The following is an 18563-nucleotide window of genomic DNA, read 5'->3' on the forward strand; positions in this document are numbered from 1 at the left end:
GGATGCAGTTTGACTTGTCCGGCCCTGAAAGTAAACTTGGTCCGTATCTTGGGTGAAGTGACACTTCTAGGACGAACCTGAGATGAACCAGAGCGCTTGCAGTGGAATTGTAAAGTCTCAACTAAAAGGGAGCAATTTGCTCCACATCTGCTTGTGAGCAGATCAATTCACTGTGGAGTATGTGGAATTTGAGGATAAGGTGAAAACAGATGGTACTACATAACAAAACATCTGCACAGAAACCACATGTTATGGATTTTCTTGAGCAAAAATGATAATCACCACACAGGAAGACAGTTTAAACATTTGATTTCCTTTGAGTTGAAGTTGATTGTATGGTTTGCACATTTTTCCCTGCTGTTTGGATCGATCTGCTATACCTTGACGGATGCAGTTTGACTTGTCCGGCCCTGAAAGTAAACTTGGTCCGTATCTTGGGTGAAGTGACACTTCTAGGACGAACCTGAGATGAACCAGAGCGCTTGCAGTGGAATTGTAAAGTCTCAACTAAAAGGGAGCAATTTGCTCCACATCTGCTTGTGAGCAGATCAATTCACTGTGGAGTATGTGGAATTTGAGGATAAGGTGAAAACAGATGGTACTACATAACAAAACATCTGCACAGAAACCACATGTTATGGATTTTCTTGAGCAAAAATGATAATCACCACACAGGAAGACAGTTTAAACATTTGATCCCTTTGAGAATGACTGTGGCCGACTGGAACAGTGTGACTTATATTCCAGATTTTACATAATTTTTTGTAGATTTGTTGTCATGACTATACATGACAATTAAGGCAGCATTTACTGCAGCATATTAGAATAAGGAAAAGAAAAGGAAGTTACGAAAGTTTGAGGAAATTCAGCTTTAAGATGAAAAATACAGAGCATATTTTTCTGTTAGGGATTGTACCTGGTACATTTTTTTATATCACCTATGTCGAGGGTCAAAGCGAGCTGAGCTGTTACTAAAATGTAACGTCAAGACACTGTCGACCACTTAACACTTTTCCACCAAGCCAGCCCCAGTACTGATGCTTGGCTAGAGCCAGAGCTGGGTCAGAGTTGGTTCGAGAACTGACAAAGGACTGCTTTTCCACAGGCTGGAGCTGGCCCAGGCAGCTATGTCATCACATCACTGTCAATGTCACCGTGCTCCTCCATTTTCCCAGCAACATTAGTGCTGGACTCTGGAACAAGAACACAAGTGACTGATGCAAGTGTTGCTGATGGCTTTTGGAATCCAAACTGTTTTTTTGCTTGTAGTGAAAGTCTTGAATGGTGATTACGTTTGAGGAGACATTATTATTATGAAAACTGAAGCCAAGATAATGAGGTTAGCCTCAGATGTACTTAAGCTAAGGTTAACTAAGCTTATCAGCAGAGCTGAGTTCATCCTTACTTTGCAGTTCTGCCTTAATTAAGCAATTTTACAGTCTCCCACAAAGCCAAGCGCACCTCTTTAAAAACAGTGTTCTTCCTTGTTATCATGCCCCCCAGTATTACCCCCCAGGCAGGAATGTTACCACGCAACCCCCAGTGTAAGAACGCAGGTCAGAACGTAAAGCAGTTCTTTCCTCTGGTCCAGCAAGGAGTTGGTTCCATGCTGCTTTTGTATGGTCCAGAGCTATTTCTTTGGCTGTGGACAACCCAAGAACTGGTGCCTGGCTAAGCATTAGTTCTGAACCAGCCATTTCTAGAGGTGGGGCTCAGGCTTGGTAGAAAAAGGCTGAGCATCATTACAAGGAGCATCACAAGTAAACTCTCCTTTACTTTAAGTTATTTTGTCTCTGCTAGCAGGGACAAAAATAGTCTAGTTGCTGTGACAAAAAAGCAGCACAACCAGACATGCTTTTGCATCAGTTCCCCCCGAATTGTATTATTACAGTAGTTTTGCATATCCACACTATAACTACCCTTGTGGAGGAGTTACTGTCAGAATATATGCTATAATCGAAAAACAAAGTGCAGGGTACCAAAACATGGTAGAATCAAGCAGAGTCAAGCTGGCAGTACAGATATGGAAATTTACCATAACTTAAAAAACTCAGTAAAACAGGCAAAAGAAGACATAAAAGCACAACATATAAATGTAACATCACTTAAAAATAGATAAATAAATAGCAAATAAATTAAAAGATTTTTCTGCATTTATTTTAGAGAGAAGTTTCTCTTTTTGGTTGTTTATATTTAAGGCAACATCTCAACAGAATAAGACAAAGAACTCAATGAAGAATGGTTAACAAGCTTAGTCTAAAAATGGCAGCATAAGTTGAACTAGTTTGTAGAGCAGAGTGTCATATTAAACCTGACAGCCTTTGTGTGTTATACTGAAATTATTCAAACCCTTTGACTCTTAGTGGAAGAGTCCACTGTGTGTTGTGGAGACGTAAAACCACCATCTTTCAGTCAAAGCCACATGTTTTGGTGTTGTATTCATCACTGTAAACATCTCTTAGCTTTCCTCAGGACAGCTGGAAGGTTGAAGAAACTCTCCTCCTCCAGCTCGGACCTCCTCCTGTGCGTCTGTGTTTACTCCTTTATCTACAGCAGTGGAGGAATATCTAGAACAGAACATTCTCTGTACAAATGTGAAACAAACTGAGCTAAATTTGTACAGTGTTGCAATTCTGGCTTCTGAGAGGCACGATAATGTTTAACTGGAGAGATCTTTTACAAAATTCCATTGAACAATCCTGCAAGTGGTTTGATATTCGGAAATGATCTCACTATTCCTCAAGGAGGAATTGGTTCATTAAAAATACCCTAAATCTGGTCTTTAGGATGCACCTTTTAAACTTACTTGTTCATACCAGAACTGAACTGCGTCCAATGTTCGAGTGTGATTAGTGTAACAGTAAAAAATGCAGAGACATGCAGTGTTATAATGACACCTTGTACACTATTAAAAGTTTGCTCCCATTCTTTGCATATTACAAGCTGCTTCACTGCTCAAAATGTGTAGTGATACATAATAGCACAGACCAGATTGGTGCCACTTTTTAACAGCTTTTCTCCCTCATTAGGTCATAACGCTGCATTTCAAGAAAACTGAGAGTATGCTGTTGGGTAAAAAAACCCTCTGTTACTGAATTGTTTTAAGAGACTCCACATTTAAAGATAGGAAGTGACCACAGGAGATCTGCAGCACTACTGCCTGGATTATCACATTAATACTTACAGGGCAGCAGTAATTGTTGTTCTATTTATACATTTTTAAAATCTGACACTGCCATGTAAAGCTAAGGAAATTCCAAAGGAATGGCCATAAAAAGGAGGTAAAATTTTGACCTGAAGTCAGACGACATAAATGATGCAGAGAAAGTTCTCATCCTTTGTTGGGACATTTAGTCCAAACTCTAAACCTGCTCTTCATCTGTTTATTTGCAGACTGTGTTTGAAGTATTTGTCGTGTTTGTTTGTTAGCTAACCCAATGGTGGAACAATAGTCTGAGAAGGATACCCCCTATGAGCACCGAGACAATGGGAGGATGTACCACACACACAAGCACACACTGACTTTCCTGTAAAGCTGCAGGCAGGAGATGTTTACTCGCCGTGTGGAGGAACAGTTGTACTTCTTGGCGCTCATTTTAAAAGCCGCTGCATATCTGACGGTGGTGGAATCACAGTTGGCAGGATCGGATGGAAAATGAGCGAGACTTTCAGGAAAAGAGAGATGCACTTTGTCTTCTTGCTGAAACATTTCCTGTCTCCGCATAGAAAAATGCAGATTATCGTGTCTGATTTGCTTTGTCATGATAAAAAAAATCAGAATAATACTGAGTTAGAAAGGTTGGTTGGTATGTTTGAGTTCATCTCTGATGGTCAGTGGTGAAATTTGATGCCTGCTGAGGTTATCAGATGACACCAGGGCTGCTCAAAAGTCATGATTTTAGCCTTTTATACTATTAAAATCATATAAAACAAACTTAAATTTATCACACCTGAAAAAATATTTTTTTTTCATGCATGCAAGCAGTACTTCCCCTCTTGACACATGTATATTTTAAGTACTTGGTGGAGTACTTGCAGTATTAGCACAATACGACTTTTCTATACCAAATTTTTGCCAACATATTCTGACAGCAATGGATGAGGAAATGCATGTCTGATATTTTCACATGCCTGCCACTAGATTGGAGTAGTTGCAGATTAAAGATCTGTAGTTTCTTTAAAGCTTTAGTGTCTTCTTTGTCAGCCATCAAAAAAACAAGAAAACACCTGATATTGAAAGTGTCACAGTAACAATGCACAGTAGAAGACTTGCTGTTTAAATAGCGGCTCTGTTGCTATTTGGCCAGGACTTTTACAAACAAACTTAAGCTCATCAAAGCGCCAGCCACTGTTAGTCACTCCGATTACTTCAGATGTCCTTTGGCTGCATCTCTTGGATCTTCTCTTAAACTTCTGTGGCTCTTCTGTATGAACTTCTGTATGAGTTAAATCCCAGGACATGTTTGATTATTGTTTAGTAAATGGAAATGCTTTGACAGGAGGAGGAAACTTCTCCAAGTATATTTTTGACCTCCTGGGAAAAACAGTATTTCCCTTGATTATAGCGTCCTCCTGCTATTTCTGTGCAGGCTCACTGGCACTGCGTGTTACACTTCTCTATGGAAGCAAACAAACATTTGGAAACACTGCTGCATTAAACATGTATTCATGAAAACTTTAGCCAGTTTTAGATTTATTATTCATAAAACAACTGAAAAGTGGACTTAACAGAGAAATGGGGAGTTTGCACTGGATGTTTGTTGCCTTGAAAGCATGCAGGATAACAACATTGTAGAGAAAAGCTATAAGTCAGTCATGTTAGCTGTGATGTTAGTTTGTGTTTGGATATAAAACATCCAACAGTTGCTCTTTCTTGCCTTTCCTAAAGCATTGGAAAGTTAGCTTTTTATTACATGCGTCAGGTTGATGTTCCAGTTTTTTTAACAGGCTTTCCCCATGAAGCAAAATGAATTTGTAGCAGGTAAAGCTTACCTCAGGAAATTGACAGACTTTTGCAAATGTACACACTAAAGCTTTACAATCAAAAGCAACTCCAAGATTTGTCCAGAGAGCCTACAGATCTTGCAGAAAATATATCCTGAAATATCTCAGTACTCAGTGATTGTGATCTTTTTTCATTTTGTAAAGTCGCTGAGTCTCTATTGAGGCTTCAGTTCCAGTCTACTCCATCTGGACAATCCTACTTTTTAATGGAGGCCTGGCAGCTTTAAGGTGCACTTGATTTGTTTTGTCAGGGCAGTTTAAAGAACCAGCGCTGTCCATTAAAGCACAATAAATCAGGCAGTAAAGTTCCCACAGGTCTTCTTGTACATATGTATATATAACATTTTTTCTTCATAATATAGAAGGAGCATAGAAACCTCTCTATCATAATTATAACCTCACAGTCGTGGATGATATTTTAAAGTTCAGGAAGTTTGAATATGAGGGAAAAGTTTGTTTTTAGGCTTAAAGTTGGTGATGTTTGCAACAAGGCTCACATCTGTTTTCACTTTAACCCTCACTCAAACATCAGCCACTCGTTTTAAAGCTTCATTATCTTGACAGACCTGCTGAGTTATTACATGTGCACATGCTTCAGCATGTCTCTGCAGATTTCCTTTATATTCTCATCTCTGTTTGCACAAAAGAAGGACATTTTACATATTTATGATCACTGGTGTGATTATGGTTATTGATTGTGATCTCTAGACTTTCTTGCCCATGTCTGTGAAACACCCTGTAAGAATTTAACTGTGAAAAAGCAGCACAAAATTCATGTGCACAACACTATTAGACTGTTGGCATTCCCTCTTCAAACATTTCCACTCCATGAATGACATTTTATTCTACATGAAACCACCTGTAGAATTGCATCTTGGCATTAAACTATCAGGATGGTGGTGCTGATAAGCTAGTCTTGTTGAATCGTGGTCGTTGGGTGTCTTAATTACGACACACTCCAAAACGTTTTATCTTCCCTGATGCTTGTAATCGGGCCCAATGTTTGACGATGAGCCGGACTGAGAAGTCGGGCCAAAATCTGGCTATACTTGTGTAGTTTGAGTCTTTTGGCTGGGGATTTTTCCACTGTGTGACCCCAAATAGGACATGTAGTATGGACGATGGATAGATGAATGAATAACTGAAAGCACTGATGAGTAATGGACTGCATTTTATCCCTAATGGAATGCTTTTGGGTTTTACACCCATCTGTCTGTGCCATCCTTATAAACCTGGTATCTCAAGATGCTTTAAGGCTTTTTTTTTCTTTTTCAAGCTTTCTACACATTTTCTATGACTTTAAGGTCTTAGGTCCAAAGTCAAGTTTATCAATCCTCATGTTTGTCTCTTTCTTGGGAATGCAAATTCACAAATGATTTGAGGGATTTTCTTCAGTGTCTGCACAAATGTCCACCCTGACTCAAGGATGAACTGATGAGATTTTGGAGGTTAAAAGTCAAAGGAACAAGGCCACATATTCATTCCTTGTTCAAAAAATTTCTTGACATCATACTGCCACAGACACTACCGCAGCCCGTCTAGTTAACCCACCAATCTCTGGGATTTCTGTTTGTACCAGCTGCTGCATTTTACTGATACCCTAACAAAGGTTCTTTAGTCAAATCGATGCTGCAGACACATTTTCATATGTTTGCCCTGCACTTCTTCAGGTCTTTGTCATGCTTCTGCACAGGATAACTAACTCTTGTAGTCTGTGCCCCTCTGAACCCCCTTCAGGACCCCTTTAACTCACTAAAAGTCCCTCTGAACATCCCTCGGGGGGGATTCAGGGAATTCCCATCAGAGTCTGTGGAGCCTGATTTGGCGCCCCAAACCCCCGGTCTATATAAGAGCACGAATCTGTGGCTCCGTCTAACACAGAGGCTCTTTAATGTCTTTTTCTGGTAATGTACAACAGACATAAAACAGTCAGAATGATTCACTGCACTGCTCTCATCTCAATGTCACTCACAGGAAATTCATGCCTGCATGAATCCAGCCTCATTATTACATAGACACGCATATGTACAGCACAGACAAAGAGCTGAAACAGTCTGAAGGAGTGATGTCTCTGCTGTTTTTGTGCTGTAGAAACTGGGGCACAGATCTGTTGGTAGATGGCATAGATATGGCTCTGTTTTCTATGTGCAAACACTTATTAAAGTAGAAAATGGATGTTTGTGGAATTTGAATGTATTTAGTAATTTCCTGCAATTGATGATTGTAAGTGATTACTCCAATGCAATGCCATAGTAATCAAATACAAGCAGGAACATTTGTTTGAAGTTTTTGTCTGAATAATATGTTTTCACTCAAGCTGTAAAACACATTTAGATGAGAAATATGCCCCAGTTAAAAGTTGAGGAATGTATTTGTCACTTTTACATGACAAGGAAACACAAAGGGTTTTGTTTATGCAGATTTGTTTTATTCAAAAGTTGTTTCCTGCTGCAGAAAGACAAGAATCCAAGTAAACAAAATCCTCATGCAACAAGTCCAGCAGGCTGTGAGAGTAAAACTAAAAACTCCAATGAAAGCAAACTAGCTGTCAGATACAGGCATAGGAAACTAGAGGTAAATAAGAACAACAAACTGCTTTTAGTTTAGACACTGTCTCTTATAAGACACTGTACTTTAACATCAAATTTTCACTTAAATGCCAGATTTCTTAAATGGAAACTTGTATGTAAGGACTGGTTGAATTTAAATATAAATACAAAACATATATAAAATATAATTAGAATATAATTAGAAGTCTTTGTTTGTCAGTTGAATCCCTTGTTGACTGAAAATGATCAAGTTTTGGTCACGATTCATCCATAAGGAAGTGGTGGAGAATCATATGAACTCTGCAGTGCATTCTGGATAGTGATGTCAATTGACTGCATTGTTCTTCTTTTCAAATGAACTCACCTCGATCTACATTACACTTACCTCTTCCTCATCATCCTCCTCACTAAAATGGCACTCAGGTTAGTAAGTAAAAAGGTTGTAAGAATGGTTCTCTACAGGAAGGGTATATGCCATATGGCTGCATTGTTTTTCTTTCTACAGTCTGAGTTCTGTCACTTTGAGCAGCGTTGCTCTTTAACTGTTGGACGTCCTGCCCACAGTCTTCATAAAAGTGGAGAACGTTGTGCTATTCTGAGCCTTTCAGGAGTGCTCTTTTTATACCCATTTGTAGAACTATCACGTTACCTATTAACAAAAACTCGCCTGTGGAATGTTCCAGGTGTTTGTTGAGCGTTCCACACATTTCCCAGTCTTTTCTTACCTTTGTTCCAGTTTTTTTGGAACATGTTACAGGCCTGAAATTCGGGATGTGTGTTAATTTCCAAGACAAAAAAAGGTTTATCAGTTTAAACTTTAACTATCTTTTATTTACATTGTACACAATGTCTCAACTTTTTTGGAATAAGATTTACATAAAGGCTTCTGCTGTACACAACAAAATGCTTCTATAAAAAGTTAAACAACTTTTGAACCATAAATCAGAGCCTCTTACTTTATTTCTTCTTGAAGCCTGCCGTTTTTGCTGTTCCAGTTATGCTATTCATGCCTTTGAAGTCCCTGTAAAAGAGTTTCTAGCAAGCCTGAAACTTGGCCAACTTTCCAGGATATTTTAAGATTAAATCCATACCAGTAAATCCAACATTGAATGTCTTTTTTTTTTTAATCAAATGTTTTAATCCTTTTTGAATTGTTTCTGACACTAGCTTTGAATGCTAACTGCTATATTGTATCCCACAATGCTTTGTGACAGGCTGTGACAACCAATGGCAGGCTGATCTGTTGTTGTATTATGTTGGTCAAACTGCACAACTTATCACTTAGATCATGGCGGAGATCGTGTGTCGTTTTAGTGATTCAGTTCAATGTCAGCCTGATTTAATCCCTCCCTATAAAGTTTCTTTTTAATTTCTATGGTGTCCCATTTTTTTTTGAAAAACCGTGCTGTAACTTATTCTATACTTTTTTTCTGCAGCTTCTGATTGTCCAATTTGCATCCTTTAGCTTTGTGCATTTCAGAGTATATTTGCTGTATACATTCGGGAACCGCAGCCAGTTATGATAAAATGTTTAAAGAACCAATTATGTTTGATAAAAACTCTTTACTTTCCCTGCTGCTTTTCTGCTCTTTTTTCACCAGTACATCTTTAACGAGAAAAGGTATTTAAGTGCATTAAATCTGGTTTTAAAAGTCTTAGATTTAAGATTTAATGGAGTGCTGTATATCTTTCTTCTTTGGCTGAAAAAAATGGTTAATACAAGTGACTCCCTAACAGTAAGAGCTATTAACCTTTGTGTAACCCCTGCCTTTATAATATGTGGCTTCAAACACATCTGTATGTACATGCTCTGCGCCACGTTGCCAGGTCTGACGAATGGCAGCAATTAGGGAGTCTCTTTAATCCACTCCACGGTTTTATGAACGATTTTATAGACCTGCTGTGATTGCTAATGTGCAGGTAGTTTGTGTGCAGTCTTAACCTTTCCTCCGGTGTTGTGTTTGCTTTGAAATTTTATGCCTCCAATCTTGTTGAAAAGACAAAGCAGCTCTGAAATTAATCAAGAGATTTCCCCAGTTTTCTGTCAGGAATGTCTTTTGTTTGCTTCTCAAAACAACAACAAAAACAAACAAAAGAAACCAACTTTGTGTTTTATCCGAGAAGTGTTGGAAGCATAACAGAAGTTTCATATTTAGCACAGCAGAACATCTTTACAAAGAGAGATATTTTCCTGCTTCTACTGTTGCACAAACTCAGAGGATAAACATGTCAAAGATGGCAAAGAAAGCATGTGATTTGTCTGATAACATGCCAATGCATTGCTGCTCTGTAAATCTTCTTACCACTTCACAAGAAACCCACAAAAACACAAGAAGCTCCAACTTGTGTCTGTCTTTCTGCACCCTTTGTGTCTGTGTTTCTCTTCTGTGTCGCTGCTTGGTAAAGGAGGGATTTGAGGTAAAGTAAATATTATGGCATAAAATAAAAACGTACACATTCCTATGTAGAGATTTGATTGTTTCAGCACCAAAGTTGACCGCTGTACGGTAAAGAAACCTTGAATTTGAGCAGGGAGACTCAGCAGAAATGCTTGTGAATCTGTTCAAGTGCTGCTGTCTTTCTGTGTTAAAGTGTTTCAGTTTGACATGTCGGTGAACTTGTTACCTCAGATAAAAGAAGCTCAGTTTTCAGGATAGCTTTCTAATCAGAGCTGGCTCTGTTGAGTGTCTAAACTTGAATATCTTTCTGTGAAATGTGTGATTTTAAATCCTTAGAAGTGCTGAACTTTGGGTTCAGATGCATAGGATGTTTCTGCTGCTTTTGCCTCAACTTTTACATCCTGAGACGGTCACTCTGTTGGACCAAGTGCTCTTATTTCCTCTCTAACTTGGCAGAGAAACATGTCAGACGACTTGTTGAACCTTGACCAATTACCGCTCACTGTCAGTCACAACTTTAAGGAGAAAAGTGTCAGACTTCTGGGAATAGATGTATTTTTAGTCTACATCTATCTGGTCCAGGAATGATGCTGAGGTTTAAAAATGGACTGAGAATTTCCTTTAATCAGAGTTTGAATGATCCATTTAAGTCTTAATTACCTGGATGGGGTTTAATGACAATGTAGCCTGTCCTGTAAAGTCACCACCACCACCTCACCTAAACATGCATTAACAGGCTTGGTTGGCATTTTAGTTAAGCTCTTTGTAGAAATAAAGTCATTTGAAAAGCTGTCCAACTCTAAAATAGTTGATTTAGTCGGCCAGTTTCGAAGCCTGTGCTGCAGGATTTTAGTTTCTTTTTAGTCTGATGTAACATTTAAGGTGCTTGTAAATGTGAAAGAGTATATTTTTCATCTACTATGTATATATTTTAGTAGGCCTACCCTGCTTATTTAGAAGGAAACACATTAACCCCTCCATGTCTGCCTCTCTTTAGGGTGCTGGTCAGGAGAAACTGGGCATCTACATCAAGTCTGTCGTCAAAGGCGGAGCAGCTGATGTGGTGAGTATACAGTACACATAGAAACTGCTACCAAAACAGAAAATTTTGAGTATAAAATACACACAGTGACTCATTCTGTGGTGTGTTCTTTTTTATCCAGGACGGGCGTTTGGCTGCAGGTGACCAGCTGTTAAGCGTGGATGGACGCAGTCTGGTCGGGTTATCACAAGAGAGGTAAAAAAAGCTTTACAGCGATTTTTGTTCTCTATTTTTGTGACTCTTAAATCAGTTTCAACACTTAAATCCTTAGTGATCCTTTAATGTGATGTCAGTCTTCCACATTTACTCTCACAGGGTTTCTGCAGGACTTTTAAGGCCTCAAAAAGCACTGAATTTAACGCTATGAAAAAAAATTAGTTATGGATTAACCGCTGATTGTTTCAGGATGCATTGATAGCCTTTTTGTCTTCAAAATGCCAAAAACTATTGTCATACTTTCCTAGAAAGTACAGTTTGTGAGAATAAAGAAACTCCTACCCTTTCCTGTAGGGGGATTGCATCATTTCAGTAGAAATTTAACCAAAACACTGAGAAAACTTGATTTTAAGATGAAGGAATTAAGTGAAAAAATATTGTGAATATGTTTAACTGCTGCTAGCTATCAAATGCCCTTTTTTTGTTTGTTTCCAACGAAAAGCCCAGAAGCCAAAGACTCTTAATTGACTGTTATTCATAGAAAGTAAAGCACAAAACCCATACTTTTAAAATTTAGATGCAAAATGTTTAAAATTACTGCATGAAAATAAGATTTAATCACTAAACGAAATAGATGGCAATTGATTTCTTTTCTGAAGTTAATCTTCATTTGTTAAGCTCTGGTTAATCTTCCTAAAAATGTCTTAAAACTTTTTTAAAAGTGGTGAACATGCATCTTTGACAAAAACAGCTTGAACACATTTTTTCCTATTACATTCTCTGAACAGTCTGCAAGTGATGCAGCATGAAGCAACAATGCAATATGGCGTTTTTACGTCTACACCCCATTTGTGTTTTCATTTCTTTCACTTGCATTGACATGGACAAGGGATGAGAGCACACTAGGAGTGTCTTACGGCGAGGTTTTGGTTTTTTTTTGTTTTGTTTTTTTCACTTTTCTTGCACATCAGAGCTTGTTAGCTTGTTACAATGAGGAGACAGTGATGAGTTAATAATAGCCATACCCCTGATGTACATGTTGTGCTCTAACTTGTGTCAGCACAGACAAAACTATTCTGCTCATTGCTTTCATACACTTGTCATTACAAAGCATCACAGTCCTAATTCTACACCTTCAAAATACAAGCACACGGTTTACAAAGGAAAACTTAAATTCATATTTTCCACGGCTGCAGTATGGACGGGGAGCATCAGATGCTGCATGATGGGTAGCGATTTCTGACTCTTCAGTGCTATTAGGACATTTTTCACACGTTTTGTATTGCTGACTGCAAATACTTAGATCTTTCCAAGTATTTCCAAGTCTAGTTTCTAGTCAGAAATGTCTTAGTAAACATGTTATTAACCCTATTTCCTATTTGAGTCCAGGTAAACATTATTTTCAAGTTATTACAAACAGAAAAAAGGCCTAAATCTTTGATAGAAGTAAAGCAACTGCCAACACAGCAGGAAGAGTTACTAATGAAGTTTCTTGAATTAAGATCTATTTTCAACTAACTTAATTAGATATTACTTTGGGGCTTTTCCATTAAAGTGAGCAGCTTTTCACTTGGTTTGACTCTGCATGGCAGGAGATTTGCTTTTTCCACCAAAACCGAGTTACCCATTCGTCTAGAGCTGATGACACGGGTTTTGAGCTGATGACATTAAAGAGCTGCGCTTCAGTAAGCATTGTTTTGTTCAGCCAGATGAAGGAGAAGCACTGTTTGGTGTAGCTGTCCACTCACATCATGCCTGTCTATGCTGTTGTCCCAAGGTGTTTCAAAGTTTGGTGCAGGGGTTGCTACTCAAACACGTCTGCATTGCGCCCTTGAATGATGGAGGCGGGGTGGAAGTGCTTGGGCCCTTCTCTGGAGCAGGACTATCTGAATGTGGACCAGTTTCAAATTAGTGCTGGAAAGCAAAATCAGCATGGCTTGGTTTGGTTTTGGCACGGCCAAAAGTCATAGTAGAAAAGCCCCAATAGATGCATTGGCAGCCGTTTTTCCAAATTGAGTTGTAAGGCAGCTTTTTAAGATTTGAGATTTCATCAATGCATTCTTTGTTGGACATAAACAGACTTTTTAAAAACTAAATTTAACTTGTTTAGCACAAAAAAACAAAAATATGTGATAGCAATTTCCCTTTACAAATTCAAACGACAATATTCCAAACTCCGTCTGCCCATCAGACTATTACGCTCACCTGGGGCCAGGTCATGGTGGCAGCAAATTGACTCAGACCTTAAATGGCTCCTTTTGATGTTCAGAAATGAGACCTTCATGAGTCCTTTTGATGCATTTCTAAGTAACAATAACCAGCATCTCCTACCACATTGCACCAGCGTATTTACAGCTATACCACTGTGACATAACAACTTGAATTCTATTTAGAGAGAGCATTTAAGAAGTGAAGTATTATGTTGACGTCATATGATAGTACCACATTTTGAATTACCACTGCGTTGAGGCTCTTTCTCTGAGAGTTGCACCCAAAATTCCCTTGTTAAAAAAAGAAAGTTTCCAACATTTCTGACACAACATGTGCAAGAAGACAAAAGGGTGTGCATGTTTTGGAAACATCAGAAAAGCGCTGGGTGGCTAACGCCCTGCTCAGATTAATCCAGTTATTCCTCTCTGTCTGCGTGCTCAGGCTTGATGTTGCTGCTTTCTGTGTGTTAGAGCCAAACTGGATTTTTAAATGTCCTTAGCGTGCAGAGTTAAACCAGGCATTTTCAGATAATGGTGTACCATCCTGTGGTTATTTCCTCCTCTCATCCTTCAGCAGGTTGATATAAGAATGATCTGCAGTCTTCATTTTTTTTACATATACTTGCATAAATCTTGTGATGTTTTCAAATGTGGTTAAACACCCGTTCTCTGACAGGCGATGTTACATTCCCCAAGTTCCATCCAATCAAACACACATGGCTCATTATTGTGTGTGATCTGCCCTTTAGCTATTTATAGGATTTGGTTAAAGCTCTCAGCACATGTGGCTGTCACAGAAAATAACGTGTTTGTGTTGTGTGACACAGCAGGATTTTACCCAAATTAGAGTGAAGTGAGTCTCTGGCAGTGACGGATATAATCCCTGCCTCCTCTGCTTCAGAATAAAAGTCTTCTGCTTTATTTTCATGCTTGGCTGGGTGTTAATAGAGAGAAATTATACTGATGTTTTCCCATCATGACTGATTGTAGGGATTTTATGACTTACACACTGAGTCTGCATTTATAGTAAGGCAGGTTTTGATGGATACCGTTCATATCCAAGGCAATTAACAATGCTTTACAGATTAAAAAAAAAACATTTACACAAATAAGGCAGCAAAAGTAAAATAGATGAAATTGCAAGATTAAAGGAAACAAAGAAAAAGACGTTAAAAAACTAAATTAAAATATCGTCAAACTTAGCATCTGCCCTGTACAGTCGTGTGCGGTGCTGCGAGTCATTTTGTACATGCACTCCTGCATATATCATAATGTATAAGACACTAATGTCAAACACTGTACTTGATAAAATAAGCACTTTGAAGTTGTGTCCTCTAATAACTTATTAAATCATTTATAACAAAGTGAATCCAGGAGAGGCTTTAGTTTGCATTTTTCCCCTCATACAGGATTGACTTGAACCACTCGATATCTTCATTTGGTAACTGTGGTTCAGTCTGATTTTTTAGGATAGCTTTTTTCTTTTTAAACTAAAATTTAAATTCACTCTTAGTCTGATTCATGAGTGTGTATAATCTGGTACAGCTTCAGCTCTGTATTATTTCAGTTTATATTGTACTTTAGATGAACTTGTGCCACTTCCTGATGATTTAAAGATCAAGCTTTAAATAGCTCATTGCAGTGAAACAGAAGACTTAAATATTAATGTGTATTATATTAATTTAATGCCTCCACCACGGAGAGTAGTTTAAGTGTGTCAGATCCTTTGAAGTGCTCACTCTCTCTCTTGCTCTCTCTCTCTCTCTCTCTCTCTCTCTCTCTCTGTTTTCAGGGCGGCCGAGCTGATGACGAGGACAGGATCAGTCGTGACTCTGGAGGTTGCCAAGCAGGGAGCCATTTACCACGGCCTGGCCACACTCCTCAACCAGCCCAGCCCTATGATGCAAAGAGGTGAGCTCAAACTTTTCTATGTTTACACAAAGTGTTTCCTGGTGGCATAGAGCATGCATGAGTCTGCTTAATTTGCAGCTTGACAGTTTACTTAATATTTTAAATTCACTGCTGACAGGATGCTGTCTTATTTTAGGGTTCCCTTGAGTTTTAGCAGAGCTTGTCAGTCTGCATTAGATAGACTTTTAGGAACTGGAAGAAGGTGCTAAAAGAGCTTCTCATTATTATTTCACCTTTTAGTTTTATCTTTTGGAACTTTTGTCTGTAATATAAAGACTGCGTCATGATAACCTGTGAGTTTTAAATACCTGTTTTATTCTCCAGTAGATCTTTGGTTCTAAAACATATGTACAGAGAAATCCTAATTCATTGACTTTTACCTTAGAATTGGAATTATTTGAATTTGATTCTTTTTTTGTTTTTAATTCCAGCCTTTGTTTTGATCATTTTCAAGCTGAAAAGTCAAATATTGTTTTGCAAATGCCTCTGCCCTGTGAAAATTTGTTGATGAATTTTCAGTGATATAGTCCTTTATAACTTCTTACTTTTTGCAGTCACAAATCAACAGACTGACAGTCTAGTTACAGGAAATGTGCAGGTCTTGAAAAACACTCAATTTGGTTTCTCTTGAAAGCAAAATACTTTGAAAAATCTCAAACTGATCTGGCAAATGCATTATTATTTATCCTGCTTTTTATAGCCAACAATGTTACAAAAAAGTGGATTAAAAGAACACTACAAGCTATAAACAAATACAGAGTCTCGCAGAAATACAGAGTAATAAAAGTGGCTTCCAGTGCTAATGATGATTAATGGGTTTTGTCCTTTGAAAAGTTGCAGATTTTCCCCTTTTTTCATGATGAGACACTGAGCATCTTTGTTTTTAGACTACTAGAGAGACAAAGCTTTAACTCAGTGGTTCTCAACTGGTCTAGCCTAAGAACCACCATCTCCTTAGAGACGCTTTACAAGCCAAGTTTCTCAACATTTTTAACCACTTGAATTTATTTGATATAAAAGGTTTAAGTTTTATCCTTGGATGGAGAAAAAGATGATTGACCAAAGAGACCAGACAAAACAATCTTGTTAAAAAAAGTGCATCATTAAAGACGTCTTGGGAGGACATGCATACATGCATTTTGTTTTACTCTATTCTCTGTGATAACTTAAATTTAATCAACTTTACTATTGCACAAAGTGGGAATTTTTGGATGTCACCAGGCAAATCCATCTTGCAAGGCGTAAATCTGAAACGATTGTGCTTGATCTGTGAACAGACCTTATCAATCAGTGACATTTGAGGAGAACAAGGCAGTAGCTACAGGCGTGGTTTTTCCTTCTCTCCAGTGTCCTCTGCATGAGTTTTATCCACCATCGAGCTCCGCTGTTTATTTACTAAGCTCTTTACTGGAGCTGTGCATGCCTGCTACCTCATTTTGTCTCGTCACTCTGATTGGCATATGACGATTGCGACAGACACAAAGTTCATTCAGTCACCTTCAAGGATTTTTTTTTTTTTAAAATCTAGCCCTTCTCAAACACTTTCTATGGGAGGTTTCCCCAGGTAGATGTGAAATAATTCCCATGCAGTGGATGTATGAAATTGTGTATCTGGCGTGTCAGGTAACTTCACCTGTGCTGCAGCCATAAAACAACATTTAGCATCATTTACATTACAAATAAAACATTGAATATTGATAAATGATGTCAGAAAATTTCTATTACTGTCACACATTCACAACTCACAAAAAACAACTCTGCAACCCTCTTTTAGGTCCTGACCCCTAATTTTTTGCTGTTTAAGTTTACTTAAAGTGCAGAAAATTGATCAAAAATGGATGGCATTGTGCCATTTTAATCTATATGAAATGAGAATCCAATTTAATATAAAAGGCACAAGTACAGTGTGTTTTTCAGCTGTTTTTCTCTTCTAAATTATTTTGTATTTGTCTTATTTTGCAGCTTATTTTTGAAGAAGTTAATCATTGAATGCAAAAGCATCAGAGTAAGCTCCAGGCTAATTTACATGTGTTGCACTTTTGGGGTTAGACAAAAAGTGACAAAGAAGGCATGATTGAGAATGCATAAAACAGTGCAGTAAATAAAAGGTAATTGCCCACATTCAGGAAGATTTAACTGTTTTGAATCAAAAGCCCCTTAAAATGATCACCCACTTTAATAACAAACCCAAAGCTCCTTAAAATCTGTGGGTTCTCCTGTGCAGTTCAGTGGTTGTAATAAATGGACTTTTGTACGTTTCTGACAGTGATTTAGTGTTATGAATGAAAGAGAAAAACCAGACACAGAGTCCTTGTTGTCTTCTTGTAGCTTAGTTTAAAACCAGCGGACAGACTGAAGGATAAAACGAGTGTTTGTGGCTGCAGCCTGATATGTGTGTGTCCAGACATGCACACTCACACACAGCACAGAGTTTACTGGGCTGTCTGGCTGCTTTTTGTCTGCAGGAATGTGACCTTAGATTCATTAAGGAAGTCTTCTGGCCGGGTCGCTCTGTGGTCCAGGATGACGCTAACGGGGTGTTTCTCCTAAATTTTCCTGACCTCAGAGTGTTTGCCTCGTGGTTAGATTTCTGTCTGCTTGGGAAATGAAGGACACTGGTCATTTTTAAGAGAAAAACTAATGCTGGGAAAGTGGACAAGAAGTGTTGTTTCTCACACAGAAAAGGACTCAAAGGAAGTAAATTCAGTTTAGACATCGGAGAAAGTTGATATTTGGATGAAGGCATTACTAGTTAGCATTAGTAATGTCTTCAGCCCTACTGCTTTTGAAAGCATAGCATCAATGACAAGCCAGCGAGTCGCATTGCTTCCCTCTGGTTTTTGCTTGTTGCATGCAGCTTTTCTTTTTTGTACCTTATTCTTCTTCATTTGATTAATTTTGGTTAGCAAACAGTTATGTATAAAGTGAGTCTCTGGAGTTTAAGAAAAGGTTGATGTTCTCAAAGAAACCAGCACAAGCACCTTTGGGTTAGTGAGTCATATTTTCTGTTTATTTTTTTCTGAATTATCCCATTTTTGCCTTTCTTTCCTTTATGCATCCCTTTTATCCCTCCAGCATCAGACCGAGGCAGAGATAAAAACGGAAAGCTGCGACCAAAGAGCGAAGGCTTCGAGTTGTACAACAGCTCAGTGCAGAACGGCTCACCGGAGAGTCCTCAGGCCGGCTGGGATTCTTACCCTGAACCAAAGAAGATGAGCGGAGAAGACAGACTACTCAAGAACCGAGCCGACCACCGCTCCAGCCCCAACGTAGCCAGTAAGCTCTCCTACTC

General features: G+C 38.4%; 1 protein-coding gene across 5 annotated transcripts in view; it reads left to right on the forward strand.

Moving 5' to 3' along the window:
- The window catches only part of afdna (afadin, adherens junction formation factor a), a 169966-nt gene that overhangs the window by 120143 nt on the left and 31260 nt on the right, over positions 1-18563 (forward strand). For all 5 annotated transcript variants that reach the window (XM_041804829.1, XM_041804833.1, XM_041804830.1 and 2 more), the window contains 4 exons: positions 10950-11015; positions 11116-11189; positions 15153-15271; positions 18347-18547. In XM_041804829.1, the coding sequence (XP_041660763.1) occupies positions 10950-11015; positions 11116-11189; positions 15153-15271; positions 18347-18547 (460 nt within the window). The remainder of the gene's footprint in view (positions 1-10949; positions 11016-11115; positions 11190-15152; positions 15272-18346; positions 18548-18563) is intronic.

This window comes from Cheilinus undulatus, linkage group 14 (genome assembly GCF_018320785.1).
Source record: "Cheilinus undulatus linkage group 14, ASM1832078v1, whole genome shotgun sequence".
Lineage (NCBI taxonomy): Eukaryota > Metazoa > Chordata > Actinopteri > Labriformes > Labridae > Cheilinus > Cheilinus undulatus.